The sequence below is a fragment of the Phyllobates terribilis genome, unplaced genomic scaffold (genome assembly GCF_046119375.1).
Source record: "Phyllobates terribilis strain yellow unplaced genomic scaffold, ASM4611937v1 Scaffold_1__5_contigs__length_1240528914, whole genome shotgun sequence".
Taxonomy (NCBI): Eukaryota; Metazoa; Chordata; class Amphibia; order Anura; family Dendrobatidae; genus Phyllobates; species Phyllobates terribilis.
This window is the reverse complement of record NW_027362761.1, coordinates 233773735-233794882: the sequence shown is the minus strand read 5'-3', so window position 1 is coordinate 233794882 and position 21148 is coordinate 233773735. Positions and strand designations below refer to the sequence as shown.

Sequence of the window (21148 nt, the reverse complement as noted above, 5' to 3'; positions counted from 1 at the left end):
GTCAGCAGTTCTTGCAAGATGAAGGCATTGAAGCTATGGACTGGCCCGCCCGTTCCCCAGACCTGAATACGATTGAGCACATCTGGGACATCATGTCTCGCTCCATCCGCCACAGACTGTCCAGGAGTTGGCGGATGCTTTAGTCCAGGTCTGGGAGGAGATCCCACAAGAGACCATCCGCAACCTCATCAGGAGCATGCCCAGGCATTGTAGGGAGGTCATACAGGCACGTGGAGGCCACACACAATACTGAGCCTCATTTTGACTTGTTTTAATGACATTACATCAAAGTTGGATCAGCCTGTAGTGTGTTTTTCCACTTTAATTTTGGGGGTGACTCCAAATCCAGGCCTCCTTTGGTTAATAAATTTGATTTCCATTGATGCTTTTTGTGTGACTTTGTTGTCAGCACATTCAACTTTGTACAGAACAAAGTATTCAATGAGAATATTTCATTCATTCAGATCTAGGATGTGTCATTTGAGTGTTCCCTTTATTTTTTTTAGCAATGTAGAATAAGCAATAAAAAGATCATCCGTTTGAGTCCCCTATGGTGACTAATAAATAAGGTAAAAAAAAAAGTTTTTCAAAATATTTAAAAAATAATAAAAAAAAATATATTAATGTAATCACCACCTTCCCCCAGTTCAAACTAAAATTAAAAAAATAAAGCATATTTGCTATTACGGTGTCTGTAAAAGTCTGATCTATCAAAATATTAAATCTACAATAAACACTGGTAAAAAAAAAGAAATCATAATGTCAGTATTGCCATTTTTTGGTCACCACACTTACCCAAAAAATGCAATCAATATGTTGGATGAACCCCAAAATTATACTTTTAAAAACTACAGCTTAGTACGCAAAAAAACAAGCCCTCATACAGGAACTAAAAAAGTCATGTCTCTCAGAAAATGACGACACAAACCAAAATGTTTACAAAAGTTCAGATTTTAGTTAAGCCGCTAAAATAAGAATACAAGTTTGGTGTAATCGTACTCCCTGAGGAATTATTTTGCCAAGTCATTTTTACCAATCAACTTATAAATGCAATGCAAAAAAAAAATGACGCAATCGTTTTTTCTTTCTCACTACTTTACCAGATTTGGATTTTTTTTTTCAACATTTTCCATAGATTATGTGGTAAAATGAATGGTGTCATTCAAAACTACAGCATATCCTGCAAAAATAATGACAGAAAAAAAAAGATGATTCTTAGGAGGAAAAAAACGGCAAAACAAAAATTGTCTGCATTTCTAGGGGTTAAGAGTAAAGGTTGAACTTGATGGACCTAGGTCTTTATTCAACCTACATTACTATGGTACTATGTAAAATCTGCAGCCAGGTAACCCCTGGGAGAAGGTGGGCACTGTGGATGCTAGATCATGTCAGATCTGTCCCTGGGAAGGACTACTCCTCGATACTGACTAAAGTGCCATCTGTTGTGTTCTCTCACATGCCAGGGGAAATGCCCGGTGTAGCCAATATGTCATTGCCATGACTGATTCTGTAGCTCAAGGATCTTGCAATGTAACATGCACGTCTATGGCTCCTGCCTGGTTATAGGGAGAGGATCATGTCTGTCAGGATCTGTGTAAACAGAGCCCTAGAATGGACGCCTCTCTCAGGAGGAAGCAGGACATGGACCTTTCCCAACATCTGGGTGTTTATCTGGCAGGACTCAGATGTGCGCCCGCCAGGGGGCGGAGTCTGGGAGGATATAAAAGAGCTGACAGGCAGCGGGGACATCAACAGAGCGGAGGAGAGCGGGGAGGCTACGGGCTGCAGGTGTAGAGGAGAGGACACAGAGCCACCACATACATGGTGACAAGATCCGGTGCTAGGATGACACAGCTCTGACACATCGGCGACATGCTGAGGACACCCTGAGCCAAGGGATCAGGAGCTGGTGAGGACCCGGGCACAGTGCCCACCACACGGGCACCGCTGGAGAGATCTGTGCAGGCTCCGGCGTATGTGCAGCTAAGCATCATAGAGAGGATTGGCGTATATAATGTATATCAGGTATGGGGGCACACAGTGAATTAGATGTGGTGCTTATTTCCACCTTGTGCCCAGGATGCCCTCTCTGCAGGTGTAAGAGGAAGTAAAGTGAGTGGTCACCTATAGATTTATTGCTGCTCACTTCACTGCTGATCGACCCATCCCATAGTGTGACTATAGTAAAGGGATCTATCTATAATATACACATACATATATATAGATCACACATACATGTATACTATGTATAGATGGTAGAATCCATTCATCAGGATTGCAGAGAAAGCTCCTTATGGGCCACATAATATCGCATGGCATCAACATGTCCCATTTTCTGCTATCATCCAGCGCCTTTCTGCTTTGCACAATCTGGTGGGTGTAACGGGACCCTCGCTCAGTATAACAATGTCCCAGCAGTCACATATAACCAAGAACCTAACAGCCCGAGAGGATCTATATGGCCCTTCACAAGCTTTTCATTGTGACCTGCTGTAGACTGGATATTGTTAGTAGGTCATCTCGGACACATATAGGCACTGGAATTCTACTTGCTAAGCGTAGATTGGTGTCATTATATCATTACCAAGCCAGCCACTTATATTTTCATAGGGGAGACCCCTTATTATGGTTCGGACCAGGGGCGTATCTGTAGAGGTAGGCACCTAGACCTCAGTTCCTGTCCTTCTGCCACATAAGAAGACCTGTAGTAAAAATGGCACATAATAGGTGAGGGGCTCTGTTACGGATTTTGCATAGGGCCTTAAAGAATTATCCTTACTATATGGACAGTATAAATAATTAAAGCAAGAATATTATAGATGGTTTTAATAGGCGAGATCTAATGTGATGTGAGTGCTAAATCATATGGATAAGATTTCAGAGAAATATTGAAATTGGATGATCTTTCTCCACATTGCAGGCTATAGGGATGTACAAGCCAAGTTGTAATATTTTATCACAATGTAAAATGTCAGGTTGTAGCTGGATATGAAAACTGCTGCATACAGAGTACAATGAGCGTTCGTTATTGCAGTACAGGAATGGATTTGTTGGGAATATTTTATTAGATTAAATTCAAATAAAGAAAAAATCTCACAGTATACCATATGTCATGTTTATCTAGAATGTCCTTATTGTAACTTCTCATTATCACATTGTGCATTGTAAGTCAATAGGACTTTTAGCTGTGGAAGGAAGCAACAAACTCCAAGATATGAACCAGTCAGAGCAAGATAGCAACAGATTGAAGCCTTAGGCTATGTGCACACGGTGCGTTTTTTGTGCATTTTTGATGCGGTAAATCCGTGCAAATCTGCCCTCTTACCTGTTGGGCCCTGTGTGACCGCACAGGTTGCACCAATGATATGTCCGCCCCTGATGTACCTACCTCTTATGTTCTGCATAGAGCAGCCTTTGTAACTTTCATGCTAGTCTATGAAATCCCTTACTTACCTTATTGCATTTTTTTCTTGTAGGTGAAAACCTGTTTCTTTTTGATATACCATTATCAATTTGCCAAACAAGATGGCAGAAGGTGCCCGACTACGAACTAGTGCTGAGAAGATCCCTGAAGATCAGGCACAAGATTCTGGTTCAGCTTCAAGTGCTGGTGGTGGAGGCGGCGTGGCCCTTAAGAAGGAGATCGGGCTAGTAAGTGCCTGTGGTATTATTGTAGGTGAGTCTGATATTACATTTTTTTTTTCAGTAAAGTTTTTTTTTAGATGTCATTGTTGATTTCTGTGCATTCACTTGAATTAGCAGCTCCCATTAGATTCAATACTAAGATGTTTGAGATCCTCTGTATATTGGCAATGGAACTCCAGCCGCAGTGTTACCTTTTGCAATAGGGAAATCCTATAGTTTGAAAACCCATTTAATCCTTATTAATGGTTGTCCCATATTATCAAATGTTCTTCTTAAATTGAATACTTGGAAAAGCGTGGAACAGTGCCCCTGGCAAGTCTTAGGAGCAAGTTGCACAAATGCAATTAGTCATGCCTCCCGATAAGACTAGTCATACACGAGATGTGCAGATTATTTGCAAGAAATTCTACTATTGTGCTAAGTCATCAAAATAGGATTTGTACAAAGCCTTGCAGATGCTGATGAAACTGCTTCAATCCTGTGAAACTTCTATTGAAGCTTCAGAAATAGTTGAACAAGTGTGTGTGACTGTGAAAATTCCATAGAAGTAAATGAAGAAAGTTGTGCAAGTGCGGTCACCTCTCCATTCATAGCATCCGAGGTGCAGGGTTGGGGCCCCAGTTCTAGGGCTATGCCCGAGTCCGAGAGGAATTTAATGAATTTGCCGCATCTCACTCCAACACTTCCTTCATGAAGACTGACGTTTAGTACGCCATTGTTAATAAATTGGGGCCTCTGTGTGTCCAGGGTGCTGCTGTTCTCACTTTCATGTATCAGCCTAGCTCTGGAACTGCACCTATTTACTTCCCATGCGCTTTCCTCCTTCTTTTGTAGCGTGATTTCTCTACTCCCCTCTACTACAGATCTCTGCACAACCCCCTCACCACATCCTGCTATCTCTTAAATAGAGAGGAGGGATTTGTATATATTTTTTGCAGGCCACTCATCTAGACTAGGTGCACATTAATACAGTGCTCTCCATCTACCACTGCATTGAGCTTTCTGTTGGGATTCCCGAAAAACTGGTGTCACTATTTGCTTGCACAGGCAAGCGACTGCTGTCAATCAACAATGTGGAAGGAGGTGGAATGGTGCCCTGGGAGCTTGGTCATGCCAAAGATCCACTCAGCACCCTCATTTACATAAAAATATTTTCTGGATAATCATAGCTGTGAGAAATAAGCTATAGGCATGATTCTATATGGGCTAAATCCACTATATGACTATTTAATTAGTTTACGTTGAGTTTTGGGGATATACTGTAAATGGCCAGCACTCAATCAAGTTGTTGAGGTGCACATAAAGAGAAGCCACTCAATAGGTAATCTTACCTTGAGTTTTGGGGGGTGACAGACTCCCTTTAACGAGGACCTGTCATCAGGTCACAAATGAGCAGTTTTTGTCATTATTATCTTCCTGGTGATCCCCTGAGTATTCAGTTTTTTTTAGTATACCCCATAAGGTTCCATTGATATAGGTCTTTTATTTAGTGCTAATGGTTTAGGTTTTTACCAAAGTGGTGTGGCTCACAGTTTAATAATGCAATTAATTCTAAAGACACGCCCCAGAGGATCCCATGAGCCACACCATTCCTGGTAAAGACCATAAAAATTTGCACTAAATAAAAAGGCTCATATCTCTGCAACCGTATGGCGGATCTAAAAATAAATAAACTGCTTAATGAGGTGAGCAGCGGGAATAAAATAAGCAAAAACTGGCCACTTTTGAATGGTCACTGGTCCTCTTTAAAGGGAGTCTGTTACTTCCAAAATTTAAGTCTACAATATCTGTTACTTATATTTGTATAAAATATTCATTGATTTTCATGATACTTGAGATTTATCATATTTATCCTGATAGCAATGCACCAGGAGAGAATTTTTCTTCTGCTTTCCACATCTATAGCACTTACTTTGGTTGCTATTTACTCTTAAAGATTGTAGAAAATATATATATTTTTTTAACTGTTTAACAAGCTCAGAAATTAGAGAAGGCATTGATAAAAAAGTAATAAGTCTATGGAGTCGATTGATTAAGACTGGCATGGTGTAGGGCTGTGTTAATGAAGGGCTTGCTGGAGTACGACGCACCAACTTGATGAATTTGGTACATCTTTTCAGTGGCGTGCTCCTCGTCAGAACTGCCAACATAGAAACATAAAAAGATAAAGAGTTGGAAGGGACTTCCAGGGTCATCTGGTCCAACCCTCCTGCTCTATGCAGGATTCACTAAACCATCTCAGACAGATGTCTGTCCCGCCTCTGTTTGAAGACTTCCATTGAAGGAGAACTCACCACCTCTCGTGGCAGCCTGTTCCCCTCGTTAATCACCCTCACTATCAAATTTTTTTTCTAATATCTAATCTGTATCTTCTCCCATTGAGTTTCATCCCATTGCTTCTAGTCTTTCTTAGTGCAAATGAGAATAAAGCTGATCCCTCTACAGTGTGACAGACCTTGACATATTTGTAGACAGCTATTAAGTCTCCTCTCAGTCTTCTCTTTTGCAAGCTAAACATTCTCAAATCCTCAAACCGTTCCTCATAGGACATTGTTTGTAGACCAGTCACCATCCTGGTCGCTCTTCTCTGAACTTGCTCCAGTTTCTTCATGTCTTTTTTAAAACGTGGTGCCCAGAACTGGCCACAGTATTCCAGATGAGGTCTGACCAAAGAGGAGCAGAGGAGGATAAGTACTTTACGTGATCTAGACTGTATGCTTCTGTTAATACATACCAGAATTGTGTTTGCCTTTTTTTCTGCTGCATCACACTGTTGACTCATGTTCAGTCTGATCTATTAGTATACCCAAGTCTTTTTCACATGTGCTGTTGCTTAGCCCTATTCCTACCATTCTGTATATGCTTTTTTCATTTTTCGTGCCCAGATGTAGGACTTTGCATTTCTCCCTATTAAAAACCATTCTGTTAGTTACTGCCCACTGCTCCAGTTTATTTAGGTCTTTTTGAAGCCTCTCTCTCTCTTCTCTAGTGTTAGCTATCCCTCCTAGCTTTGTGTCATCAGCAAATTTAATCAGTTTACCCTCAATTCCTTCATCTAAATCATTGATAAAGATGTTGAACAATACAGGTCCCAGGACAGAGCCCTGTAGTACCCCACTTGAGACATTCTTCCAACTGGATGGGAAGCCATTTACGACCACTCTTTGGGTCCGATCACTAAGCCAGTTATGAATTCACCTAACAGTTGCCTTGCCCATTGTATACTTGGTCATTTTTTCAATAAGGATGGTATGAGATACTTTGTCAAATGCTTTGCTGAAGTCAAGATATACCATATCTACTGCGTTTCCATGATCGTCGTTTTTCTGACTATGAACAGTTTTGCTGAATGTGATAGATGGACATAGCTACCCCTCTCTCCTTCCAAGCTCTGTCCATTTTGGTAGAGCTGCTTCAAACTGGCGACTTCAAAAGTCACTATATTTTTACACAACTGCATGCTGTGCAAAAATGTTGCAAGTTTTCAAAGCATTTAATGATAGTTTTCTGGTATGAAAACTTTGAGGAAGACTTTGAGGGTCTTTATGTGTAGAGACCCCCATATTGAGGGGCTCGACCAACAGTCTGATGAGTATGGGTGCATTGGCTGACTGATTGTTGGCACAGACATTGATCCGGCATTTCACATTTCGGACTGCCAATCATATTGTTCTCCCAGAAATAATCCATGGAGAACTCAGGAATGCTCGGCGAGTGAACACTCCTGTGTACGGAAGGGTCAGCCAAGATGGCTATTGGCTGATCGAATGGCTGAAACATCATTCGGCCAACAGCCATCTAATGTGTATGGGAGCTTTAGGCCATTGTTTTCCATTCTTTATTACCCCAAAGCTTTGAAAAGTAATGTTGAAAAATGTGTATACAATAGATATTGTTAGAAAAAAAAGGAATCCATTCTCATTCTGATACTATGAGTGATCCTATATCCATTTGTATAGCAGAAATAGGCAGTGAATGAATTGCGGATATATAAAGAAATCTATATATATGCCCTAAGGTTATCTATCATTTTATTTCTAGAGAATATACATGTCTATATATGTTGAACCCTGTCCCACTGTCTCATCCTCCTTATCAATAGGTGCAGATGGAGGGGAGAGGGGAAGGAAGCCACGTGTTGCTGACCACATGGCTTCAGATTTTAGGAAACGGCTAATTCATATTGCTGACTTTGCCTGTATGAATGACTGAGCAGGCAGCTAGTAACCCGGCACGTGCGCTGTACAAAGTGTAGTGGTGTGCTTATATAATGTACAAAGGCCAAATCCTCATTAATGTCATTGACCTTTAGTACAGTGCAGCCAAATACCGTACATACAGTTAATTACCCAATATATATTATATATGTTATTAATCTACAGTATCTGTCATTATCATTACACAAATCTCTTCAGGGATTATTCACATAATATACATTCGTTTTTTTAACCATGTATAATATTTTCACGTATGCACAGTTGGCTTTTTTGTTACCTTCTAACATATTTTAGAAATTTTGGGAACCTTGAATTTTTTTATTGTATTTAGTAAAAAAAAACACTTATTGAAATAAAAAGAAAAGGCAGAAAAGAGACCTCACTGATGTCACTGGCGTCTGTTGAGCTGATTCTCTCATGGATATGTATTTATACCACTGACATAATGGTTGACAGAACATGATCTCTAGGCTAACCTTTTTGTAACGGCGTGTACCTGCGTGTTTTTTTTTTCTCTCACTTCCTTGTGTCTCATATTTGTAGTCATGTGTTTATAGCATTAGACAGAGTTATGTATTTCCATTGACCTGGCCTGTGACACATGTCTGCATCTCGTTCTGCATTAGATACAGTGTTAGAGACATAGCAGCTCGTCCTGTCCTTGGGCAACGATTCTCCAGCAGTGTGTCAGGCCTAATGTGTGTCACCATAGACAGGCTGGATGTCTCCGTACATTTGGGATGCAGCAGAAATGCCCCAAAACTACTTCATTCTATTTTTTTGCATTTAAGACTTGCATAAATATTGAGCTATATATATATATATGTACACAGATATATATATATATATATATATATATATATATATACACATACAGTACAGACAAAAAGTTTGGACACACCTTCTCATTTAAAGATTTTTCTGTATTTTCATGACTATGAAAATTGTACATTCACACTGAAGGCATCAAAACTATGAATTAACACATGTGGAATTATATACTTAACAAAAAAGTGTGAAACAACTGAAAATATGTCTTATATTCTAGGTTCTTCAGAGTAGCCACCTTTTGCTTTGATGACTGCTTTGCACACTCTTGGCATTCTCTTGATGAGCTTCAAGAGGTAGTCACCGGAAATGGTCTTCCAACAATCTTGAAGGAGTTCCCAGAGATGCTTAGCACTTGTTGGCCCTTTTGCCTTCACTCTGCGGTCCAGCTCACCCTAAACCATCTCGATTGGGTTCAGGTCTGGTGACTGGAGGCCAGGTCATCTGGCGTAGCACCCCATCACTCTCTTTCTTGGTCAAATAGCCCTTACACAGCCTGGAGGTGTGTTTGGGGTCATTGTCCTGTTGAAAAATAAATGATGGTCCAACTAAACGCAAACTGGATGGAATAGCATGCCACTTTAAGATGCTGTGGTAGCCATGCTGGTTCAGTATGCCTTCAATTTTGAATAAATCCCCAACAATGTCGCCAGCAAAGCACCCCCACACCATCACACCTCCTCCTCCATGCTTCACGGTGGGAACCAGGCATGTAGAGTCCATCCGTTCACCTTTTCTGCGTCGTACAAAGACACGGTGGTTGGAACCAAAGATCTCAAATTTGGACTCATCAGACCAAAGCACAGATTTCCACTGGTCTAATGTCCATTCCTTGTGTTCTTTAGCCCAAAGAAGTCTCTTCTGCTTGTTGCCTGTTCTTAGCAGTGGTTTCCTAGCAGCTATTTTACCATGAAGGCCTGCTGCACAAAGTCTCCTCTTAACAGTTGTTGTAGAGATGTGTCTGCTGCTAGAACTCTGTGTGGCATTGACCTGGTCTCTAATCTGAGCTGCTGTTAACCTGCGATTTCTGAGGCTGGTGACTCGAATAAACCTATCCTCAGAAGCAGGGGTGACTCTTGGTCTTCCTTTCCTGGGGCGGTCCTCATGTGAGCCAGATTCTTTGTAGCGCTTGATGGTTTTTGCAACTGCACTTGGGGACACTTTCAAAGTTTGCCCAATTTTTCGGACTGACTGACCTTCATTTCTTAAAGTAATGATGGCCACTCGTTTTTCTTTACTTAGCTGCTTTTTTCTTGCCATAATACAAATTCTAACAGTCTATTCAGTAAGACTATCAGCTGTGTATCCACCAGACTTCTGCACAATACAACTGATGGTCCCAACCCCATTTATAAGGCAAGAAATCCCACTTATTAAACCTGACAGGGCACACCTGTGAAGTGAAAACCATTTCCGGTGACTACCTCGTGAAGCTTATCAAGAGAATGCCAAGAGTGTGCAAAGCAGTCATCAAAGCAAAAGGTGGCTACTTTGAAGAACCTAGAATATAAGACATATTTTCAGTTGTTTCACACTTTTTTGTTAAGTATATAATTCCACATGTGTTAATTCATAGTTTTGATGCCTTCAGTGTGAATGTACAATTTTCATAGTCATGAAAATACAGAAAAATCTTTAAATGAGAAGGTGTGTCCAAACTTTTGGTCTGTACTGTATATATACACACATACATATATGCCAGCAAGTATTGCAAGGCTAAAAAGGGTAGATTATCCTAAACCCATACAAGGTAGAATTGCAGAGAATTTTGTTATTTGAATATACTACCTTAGGCCACGGCCCCACTATCAGTATTCAGTCAGTATTTTTTCTCAGCAGTGGGAGCCAAAACCAGGTGAGGAACAATCAGAGAAAAGGTATAATAGAAACAAGTCACCAATTCTGCATTTATCACCCACTCCTGGTTTTGTCTCCCACTCCTGAGAAAAAATACTGACCAAATACTGCTCAAATACTGATAGTGGGGCTGTGGCTTTAAGGAAAAAATGGTTACAATAAATTTAGAAATAGCACTATGTCTGTACAATTTATCCCATATATATGAATTGTGTATTTGGATTTTTACAAACCCTTCCACCATTTTTTCTTTCTCAACAGATCTGCCCCGTGTGGGCATGGCCCAAGAGATTTGCTATGTTCCTGTAAAAAAAATAAAATAATAATAATAAAAATATAGATATATTGGTTTTTGTGATCCTTAATGAGGCAATAGGATTGCAGAATATAAATATGCTTTATAAATAATGGAATAAAAAAGTAATTCTCATTGGGTAGCAACATGGCAGTAGATGTTGAGTTGTATAGAATTCTACAGCTGTCTTCATCTAGACACAGCGATCTTCTATCTCCATTCATTGTTGGTTTCTCTCCCACTCCTAGTACCACCCTCCTTGTATTCACCTTCCTTCCGCAGTATCTCAGCAAACACAACAGCCACTTTTTAGCATTTTCATTATCTCTCTCCCTTCCCCCTCCCCTGCATTCCCTTGTTCCCATCCCCTATACCTCCCATAGACTGTAGTGGATATTCTCTTTTTACTCTGAATAATAGATGAGGGGCCGCGTGATGGCTATTTATAGAGACCAGTGACGTGGGCAGATGTAGTAATACTGTGTACGGCTCTGCTGGTGACAGAGTATATGAGTAATATGCTTTGAATGGTGTCTTCTGATATAAAGCTTCCAATAGGAATAAAAGAATCTCTTCCCCCCTTATTTTTATCTGTTTTTAGGAAGACTAGAAGATGCAGTATAATCAATATGCTGTTGATTCCCCAACATTCCCAGGTTCCTGAACAGCAAATGCTGTAATCAGCAGAGATCTAGAAATGATAGATTTATTACTATATAACTGCTACTAGCAGATTTATAATGCCGCCCCATGGGGCACATTCTTGTGTGTTCACCTTCAGTCACATCTTCTCCTATGGAAACAAATGGAAGCTGCTAATATTAGAAAGATGGAAGGGCGAAGAGTCTTCAGTGTGCGTCTAAGGGCATATTCCAATGTCATATGAAACAACACAAGAGTAGTGGGTTGCAGATGTGTGCCGCATATAGGACAGATTCGCCCTTATGCATTGATTTTTTTAGTTGTTTACATCTTCTCGGGGTCTTGGATAATTGGGATACCATGCCAAGGATGTCTTATAACGGGCTGCTGGAATTGATGTAAGTCATTTATAGACAGAGCTGCTAATAGAAGTAACACATATGTATGGAAATGTTGCTGGATGTTTCAAGAGTTCGAAATCAAAGATGTGGATATAGATATTTTGTGGGAAAAAAATGTTAAACTAGCTCACCCTTCAGGAAGGTCAGTCAGCGTAGAAGCCCGAGATCAACGTCCGATAGAGGAGAAGTGATCCAGCGTCCAGTCCGGGTGAAGTGCACAAATAGAAATCCTTTATTGTAGACAATTAAAAAGAAGAAAAAATGGAGAGCAGGACACACTGACAGTCTGGAGGGAAACAAATGCTATAACCATATAGATAGAAATATAGATATTTCCATGACTTCCTGTTCTTACTACTGGCGGCACTAAAAGCTGGCGCGGCCAGCAGACTATTGTTTGTGAATGGGGGGCCTGAGGACTGTCCACTGATGGATGCGTCATGCTGGGTTTAGACATGTCAACCACGGCCATTAACCGAAATCCAAAATTAATTTTCATCCTAAATCCCTATTTATTGCCACAATCTAAACTATTTTCTAATTTACTTGAATTAAAAGTTCTCTATCCTTCCCTAACTACACTACCTGCTTTTTTTTTTTTTTCCTACTTCCTTTTTGATGGCGCTTCATTTGAGAATCCTGTGGCATGCTGGGATAGGATACTCAAATAAAGTGTCATCGGGGGAAGAGGCTGCAGTCACTGCCACAGCCCTTGCCCCCTCCCTGACACGAAGATCAGCAGTATCAGCGCATTGTCAGAATGCCCGGAGTACACAGACCAGCGCCGCCCCTGTAAGTGATGTTAGATAGTGTAGTTAGGGAGGGATTGGGAATTTTTAATTCAAGTTTATTAGAAAATAGTTTAGATTATGGCATTAAATAGATAGGGATTTAGGATGAAAATTTATTTGGATTTTGGATAATTCCTCTAAATGACAATGCAAGCTAATTGGTGGCCGTTTAATAGACTGTTTAGACAGGTCGACCAGAATTCTATGTCAGGCTACCTAGAATCATTGATCACGACAGCACATCACTTGTTTGCACAGGCCGATGTGCTGCTACGTACTGATTTTTAAGCAGGCTTTTTCAGACAGCCTGATAGTCTTGAAGGAGCGTTACTAAAATGCTTGTTTTCCAGTTACAACCTGCATTAAGGGAAAGACTGATTAGGCATGAATTTTAGTATGCTCAACCCTTGTGTTCTTAGATGAGATGCACTGGTATCAGAGGCGTCTGACAGCAATTTATATAGGAGATTACAACCAAATGTACAGTGGATGTAGATAAGATTTTACATGTACTTTTAGTGACTCTGCTGCATAGATTCCATTGTATGCTAATTTGGAAATCACATCACCGACACTATGATCTTTGTTCTAATAATTGCTGTAAATGTTTTTTCTGCATTTGGACTTCAGTAAACTTTCTTACTCCAAGGTATGAAGTCCGCTGTCTCCGAGTGCATGATCACCTGGCATGATCAGAGGTGTAAGGCCCTAAATTCTTAACTATTTTCCAGGAGGATTATACTTTATAGATAGAAAAGAACAAAGGTTACAAAAAAGCAATACCTGGCAAATTTAAAGTACATCTTAATGCTAAGGGCAAAGTCAGTGGTTGTAATTTTTAACGATTTCAATACTGAACAAGTGTTTCTATGAACAGTCATTCTGTTAGTCATAGTCCTATGTGAAAAGGCCTTAAAGGGAACCTGTCACGTCCTAGCTACTGTCTACCCTGTCCCCATAGCGTTGTTAGTGATGCCACGTGCTTTTTTTCATTAAAATTGTTGGTATTCTAATGATTTTATAACCTTTGATATACTTTGTCCTACCTGCTCGTATTCAGTCATAGGTGTGTGATTCTCACATTCAGTCATGGGCAGCACCGCATTCGGTCACTGCTGGCGCTGCCCACGTATTTGAATATTGCTCCCGGCAAGCGATGATATTGTGGGGCGCATGCGCATTTGTACATGTCCGGCCTCCTGCGCAGTGAGGCTGTGTGATTAACAGCTTCACTGCGCACGCGCTATGTTCCCGCGCGTGCACAGCGGGTCTGTGTAGTTCGCAGCTCCACTGCGCACGCTCTGGTAACATAGCGCGTGCGCAGTGAAGCTGGTAATCACACAGCCTCACTGCGCAGGAGGCCGGATATGTACAAATGCGCATACGCCCCACAATATCATCGCTTGCCGGGAGCAATATTCATGGGCGGCACCAGCACTGACTGAATGTGAGCATCACACCCCTATGACTGAATACGAGCAGGTAGGACAACGTATATATAAGGTTCTAAAATCATTATAATACCAACAATTTTAATGAAAAAAATTTGTTAGTGATGCACATTGCATTACTAACATCGCTATGGGGCCAGTGTACATAGCGACTAGTACGTGACAGGTTCCAATTAAAGGGAATTTGTCACCAGGTTTTTGACACTTAGGCCACGGCCCCACTATCAGTATTTAGTCAGTATTCGGTCAGTATTTTTTCTCAGGAGTGGGAGCCAAAACCAGGTGAGGAACAATCAGAGAAAAGGTATAATAGAAACAAGTCACCAATTCTGCATCTATCACCCACTCCTGGTTTTGGCACCCACTCCTGGTTTTGGCTCCCACTCCTGAGAAAAAATACTAACCGAATACTGACCAAATACTGATGGTGGGGCCGTGGCCATAATCTGAGAGGAGAATAATGTGGAGACAGAAAGTACAATAAAAACTATGCTTTTTGGTGCAGGTTCTGCACCTTCCGCAGATGAGGCCCTGATTCCAGTGATGTGTCACTTACTGGGCTGCTTGCTGTAGTTTTGATAAAATCACAGTTTTATCAACAGGAGATTATCAATAGATGATTAGTAAACCTACTACCATGTAGCCCTCCATATTCATTAGCTCTGTACAATCCCACCACTGATTGCCTGCTTTCTGTGTACACTGTGCACAGAAAGCTGCTAATCAGTGATGTGGGCGGGGTTTTACATTGCTCAACATTGAGAGAACTGCTAGATCTGCAGCAGAGAAAGCAATGATTGTATCAAAATGACAGCAAACAGCCCAGGAGGTGACACATTTGTGGAATCAGAGTCTTTGCCCCTACATTATGTAGCTCTCAGATGGGGTAGAAAAAAACTTGTGACAAATTCCCTTTAAACTGATGCCAGACAGCTCTATCATTGATTTTGCCTGATGGCAAGCAAGGGATTGTGCATGTGGAAATCCAAAATGTCCTATTCCATGCTGTGGGTGTCTACTGGATTTATGCCACACACCTTTGCCAATCTACACACAGATTTCACCCCCACCCAACACCACTACCAATGAGACTAATCTAAATGAATAAAAAAAGCTTATTAACAAGTCAAACTCAAGTGAGTGAAAATAAAATTTATATTGTCGTTACTACCGTTTGAATTGTTAATTAGCTTATTACTATTCAATGTCAAATTTTGAGATGTTTCCTAGGTGTCTGGCAGTGACTTACTTCCCTCTTCTTATTCAAAACATGTAAATTTGGCCAAGCGCTAACGTAGATGATGGTTGGGGAAGCATAAGGAGAAGCAGAAATCAAAGGATAGCATCATTCACATTAGGTACTTGTAGATATCTACATGCTTCTTTAGTTTACAAATTCCAAAGGTCAATGGCCCCAATTCATCATTAGTGTTTTTTTTTCCTTTTTAAGTCACTTTCATTTTTTGTTTTGTGGTATCAGTTGCCTTTTTGGCACCAAATTCATGAAAATTGTGCACACGATTAATGAATTTGGCGCAAAGTTAAAAATGGGCATTCTTCCTGTATTGCACTGGTTTTTTTTTGTGATTTTTGGCTCCGTAAGTCGCAAAAAATGCACCAAATTTTGAGAGTTTTTAAAAGGTTTCAATTGATGAATCGGGCTAAAACATCTGGATTTACTAGACTCCGCACACAAAGCAGAAAAAAACAGTCGAGCACATATAAAATAGACTTTATTAATACGCAAATCGATAATTGAAATAGTGCAAACAATACAAGGGCATAAAATACACAGAACTAAACAAAAAACAGGTACAAAGGAAATAATGAATTGAGGCCAGTGTGTCTGGTGCTATGAACAGCTGCTCAGACAAGATAACTGTCCCAATAATCATGTACTGAAAATAGAAGATAAAAAATATGCAAAAATGTTTTTTACTGACTGGGTTTAATTAATAAAAAATGTGGGAGACACAGACATTCCCTTTAACATTCCAATCAGACTGTGATTTGTGTTAGCAATGGAAGAGTTACCTTTCTTCTTGCAGACTAGTACATTTTATGAAACTTCTCAGTTCTGCTGATTTCCATCTCTGATAAGCTATAGCTGCGTTATTTCATTTCATACTAATCTAAAACATTCTGTAATGGGAGGGGGCAGTACGATGAACCTTTAGCACGCTGTAAAAATAATTATTGCTGTCATTCCTGATGGTAGAAATATTACTTAATGCCACACCCCATAAGTCCAGTGGTTATGTTGTTCATACGTATTCCTAAAATATAGTTTTTTTTATTTTTAAATGGCTGTATTGGCCAAAACAGTCAAGATTATAGTTTAGTCGGTTATTATAAACTATCGGCACGTGATGGGTTTGCATAAGGCTTTAAAAAGTTATTCCTATGTTCTTCTTATTACTTTTTCTTCAAGTCTTCATGGCTCTTTGCCTAGGTTACTGATCACCTCTGCAGTCTAGCAGCGATGACCGAGCATGCACAGTGCTTATAATATGGCTGGCCAGGATCACTGGAGTGCACCATTAGCTGTTGATTCCTGCTGGCTATACTGTCACTGCGCTCCTCCAATGCTGTAGAGGCAAAACTTCAAGATATAGCAGAATTAGAGAGTGCATAGTTAAGGCCATCAGCGCAATGATTCCGCTGGTCTGACCTGCTAATCAATCAGAAGCCCATGGCCCCCTAGCAAGCAGGTAGTCTGGGGAGCTGAGTGTCACACCGGTAACCTGCATGCCTTCTCAGCACCATCCCACTCACTGTGGTCACTGCTCTGCTTCTCCTCGTGTCAGGCCGTCTCGCTGAGTTGCCTCTTGCAGCACTCCCAGCACTGCTGCATCTTCCTGCTGTCTCCACTTGGCTATAGGGAGGTGCTGCCAGTCTCTGCAGGTATTTAATCCTGCTGTGTCCTGCAGAATTTAGGTTCCCTGGCCTATTTCCTGCCAGTAGGGGATGTATTAGGCAGCTCCTCCCTCCACTCTTTGTCTGAGCTTTGGTTCCTAGTGCAGTTCGTCTCCTAGTATCCTGTCTAAGCTCATGTTTGTATTGATTCTCCTGTTACCGACTCGGCTTGTATACCCATTCTGTCTGACCTCTTCGCTAGAGACCTCGACTTTGTATTCTGAACCTGTGCTGCCTGCCCCGACTTCGGACTGTCTGACTATGTCTCTGCCTGTGCCCTCTGTACCACATAACCCTGCCTTGACCTTTTGTGCAGCTGCTGCAGGTCCGGGCACTGGATTGGCACCTGGTGGCTACCCTACGGGCCAAGCCTACCCTCACCATCAGAGGCTTTAGTGAAGACCAGGTAGCCTCTTAGTCATGCCCCTCCAGGGTAAGCCTGGCCAAATCTTGGCCAGAGTCACCAAAGCAAGTGCTGCTACTCGTTACAAACTTTCCACTCTAGCTCATACGATGTCTTTATGCCCTAAATACTATAGATTATAGATATCCAAAGTCATCTATGGGTTCTTGGAACAAGAAAAGTAATTCATCTTAAGAGCAGTGCTTCTCTCTTTACACAAGATTAGCATGTTTTATTACTGGTTATTCTCACGTTTAATCAGTGCTATAAATTTTGTCCGGAATCACACAACAGTGTTTCACAGTCCAACGGACCATGATGCATGTACTGAATATAGGTGTCCTAACCCAAACTCGACAGCTTCATGGTCCGGCCGCGGGTCTCCTTACCCAAACACAACTACAGTTGAAACCAGAAGTTTACATACACTATATAAAAAGACACATATTCATGTTTTCTCAATATCTGAGATGAAATCAGAATAAACCTTTCCCGTTTTAGATCAATTAAGATTACCATAATTTTTAATATTTGCCAAATGCTAGAATAATGAGAGAGAGAGAATGTTTTAAGGCTATGTGCCCACGATGCAGAAATGAAACAGAAAATTTCTGCAGCATTTCTGCATCTCCCTGGCAGAAAAAAACGCATGCAGATTGTGCATGCGTTTTTCCTGCAGAATACATGCGGATCCACATGCGGGTTCACATGCGTTTCCGCATGCAGATTGACAAGCACTTTCCAGGCGATAGCATCACTTGGAAAGTGCTTGACAACTAGGTCACACTGTATAAATCCATGCAAACAGCATGGACTTATACAGTGTGAACCGTAAAAATTAAAACAAATAAAGCTATACTCACCCCCGAGGCCCCGGCGTGGTTGCAGCGCTGCTTCCTGGCTGGTTCCCGGCTGCCGGCATATCGCGAGACAGAGCGGTGAAGGGCCTGCGGTCACATGACTGTGACATCACCGAAGGTCCTTCAGCGCTGCTGGCATTCAGAGAGAAGACGCCGGACAGGTGAGTATAAACTTTATTTGTTATTTTATACTTTTTTTACAGGTACAATGGTACCCAGGTCTGGATGAGAGTCTCCTCTCCTCCAGAACTGGGTACCATCCGCACATAGAGACGCATAGAAGCCGCTTGTAAAAATGTACAGTCGGGGTTTCTGTGCGTCTCAATGCAAGTCAATGGCGGGAGTTCCGCTGCACTTCCGCAAAATTAAATGACATGCTGCGGATTTTTGGACGTAGCGTAAACGCTGCGGAAAAATCCGCAGCATGTGTATAGAACATGCGGAATCCCCTTGGGGACCATGGGGTGCGGATTACCTAGCGTTTTACAAGCGTTTCCGCTGCGGAAATTCCGCAGCATAAACGCTTGAAAAACGCTACGTGGGCACACAGCCTAAGGCATTTTATTGCAGTTTACATACACTAAGATTGCTATGCCTTTAAACAATTCTGGACTGCCCATATAATGGTGTCATGTGTTTGGAAGCCTCTGATAGTTTTTTTGGTAACATCTGAGTTAATTAGAGACACACCTGTGGATGTATTTTAATGCACATATGAAACACGCTGCTTTTTTATGTAGCATCATGGGAAAGTCTAAAGAAATCAGCCTAGATATCAAGAAGAGAATTGTGGACTTGCACAAGTCTGACTCATTCATGGGTACAATTTCAATATACCTGAAGGTGCCTCGTTCATCTGTACAAACAATTATACGCAAGTACAAACAAGATGGGAATGTCCAGCCATCATACTTCTCAGGAAGGAGACGGATTCTGTGTCCCAGAGATGAACGTGCTTTGATCCAACATGTGCATATCAACCCAAAGACAAAAGCAAAAGACCTTGTGAAGATGATGGCGGAAGCCGGTAAGATTGTGTCAATATCCACAGTGAAACGAGTACTGTATCAACATGGGCTGAAAGGCCACTCTGCCGGGAAGAAGCCATTACTCCAAAAGAAACATAAAAAAAAACAGATTAATGTTTGCAAATGCACACAGGAACACAGACCTTAATTTTTGGAGACATGTCCTGTGGTCTGATGAAACTAAAATTGAACTTTTTGGGCATAATGACCATCGTTACGTTTGGAGGAAAAAGGAAGAAGCTTGAAAACCTAAGAACACCATCCCAACTGTGAAACACGGGGGTGGCAGCATCATGTTGTGGGGTTGTTTTGCTGCAGGAGGGACTGGTGCATTTCACAAAATAGATGGCATCATGAGAAAAGAAGATTACGTGGCAATACTGAAGCAACATCTCAAGACATGAGCCAGGAAGTTAAGCTTGGGTGGAAATGGGTCTTTCAAATGGACAATGACCCAAAGCATACAGCCAAAATGGTAGCAAAGTCAGTGTTGTGGAGTGGCCATCACAAAGCCCTGATCTCAATCCTATTGAAAATTTATGGACAAAGCTGAAAAGGCAGGTGTGAGAAAGGCGACCTACAAACCTGGATCAGTTACACCAGTTTTGTCAGGAGGAATGGGCCCAAATTCCGACCAACTATTGTGAGAAGCTTGTGGAAGGATATCCCAAATGTTTGACCCAAGTCATCCAGTTTAAGGGCAATGGTACCAAACACTAATGAAATGTATGTCAACTTTTGACTTTGCAGTAAGTAATAGAAATGCCTTAAAACATTCTCTTTCTCTCATTATTCTGGCATTTGGCAAATATTAAAAATTATGGTAATCCTAACTGACCTAAAACGGGAAAGGTTTATTCTGATTTCATGTCAGATATTGAGAAAAACATGTATATGTGTCTTTTTATTTAGTGTATGTAAACTTCTGGTTTCAACTGTATATAGGCATATATGAGGCTTTCATGTTCAGGTCAGAAGACTCGTGGCCATTCTGTGCAAGTACGGACTGCAAAACGCAGATGTGTGAAACCGGCCTATGGTAGAGTACAGTTTTACTAAACATAACAAAAGACATTGTTTAGATTCTCCCCCGGCTGTATTTGTCTATTTATTTCTGTGGGCGATAGAATTATATTTTACCTCTCAAAAAAGACAACCTGTATGATATCTGTAGTAGTGTTTTGGTTCATTCATTTATGGGGACAAAACTAGTTGGAAAGAGTAATGTGTTGGTCCACTTATTGCAGGGTTGAAGAGTAAAGGGGCATTTACACTCCAAAATAATCATGAACATGCATTGTTATCTTGCTTTATAAACTGGCTGCCAAAGCACGTTGATCAAGTGAAATTATCATTTGCGCAGCGTAAAAGATCATCTTTCTTTGCGGTACATTGTCCGGTGTAAACAGGACTTGTGCTGCCGAGAACCATGGTAGCCTATGCGCACTGAGTGATCTAGTTTAGCATCGTTTACTTTGGTCTGCCAGTGTAAGAAGGAATTCAAACAACTGCAGATCTCTAAAAGTTTACCAATTGGCGATCATATCATGTCCATGTAAACGGACCATAAATATTAGTGGAGTATATCTACTCAGTTATATTGCCTCACTCTTACTTATTACTAGCTACATGAATAGTGCTTCACGTATTCCTGGAGAAAAGGATAATGCCTTGCTTTTCTCATATCCATGTAGGGTCATAAATATTGGAGGTACAGAGGTAGGAGTCTCATGCTGGCCATAGAACTATAATAAAAATAAATTGCAAACGAGAGGGATTTGTTTAACATAAAAAATGGCATATTCACATACTTT

At 41.0% G+C, this 21148-nt stretch overlaps 1 protein-coding gene across 2 annotated transcripts in view; it reads left to right on the top strand.

The window, feature by feature from the left end:
- The first annotated feature begins 1706 nt into the window (after positions 1 to 1706).
- SLC7A8 (solute carrier family 7 member 8) overlaps positions 1707 to 21148 on the top strand; it is a 64484-nt gene continuing 45042 nt past the window's right edge. The window contains exons 1-2 of one of the 2 annotated variants that reach the window (XM_073671050.1): positions 1707 to 2025; positions 3477 to 3676. In XM_073671050.1, the coding sequence (XP_073527151.1) occupies positions 3526 to 3676 (151 nt within the window). In that variant the 5' untranslated portion in view covers positions 1707 to 2025; positions 3477 to 3525. The remainder of the gene's footprint in view (positions 2026 to 3476; positions 3677 to 21148) is intronic. The other variant, XM_073671049.1, reaches the window with a different exon arrangement.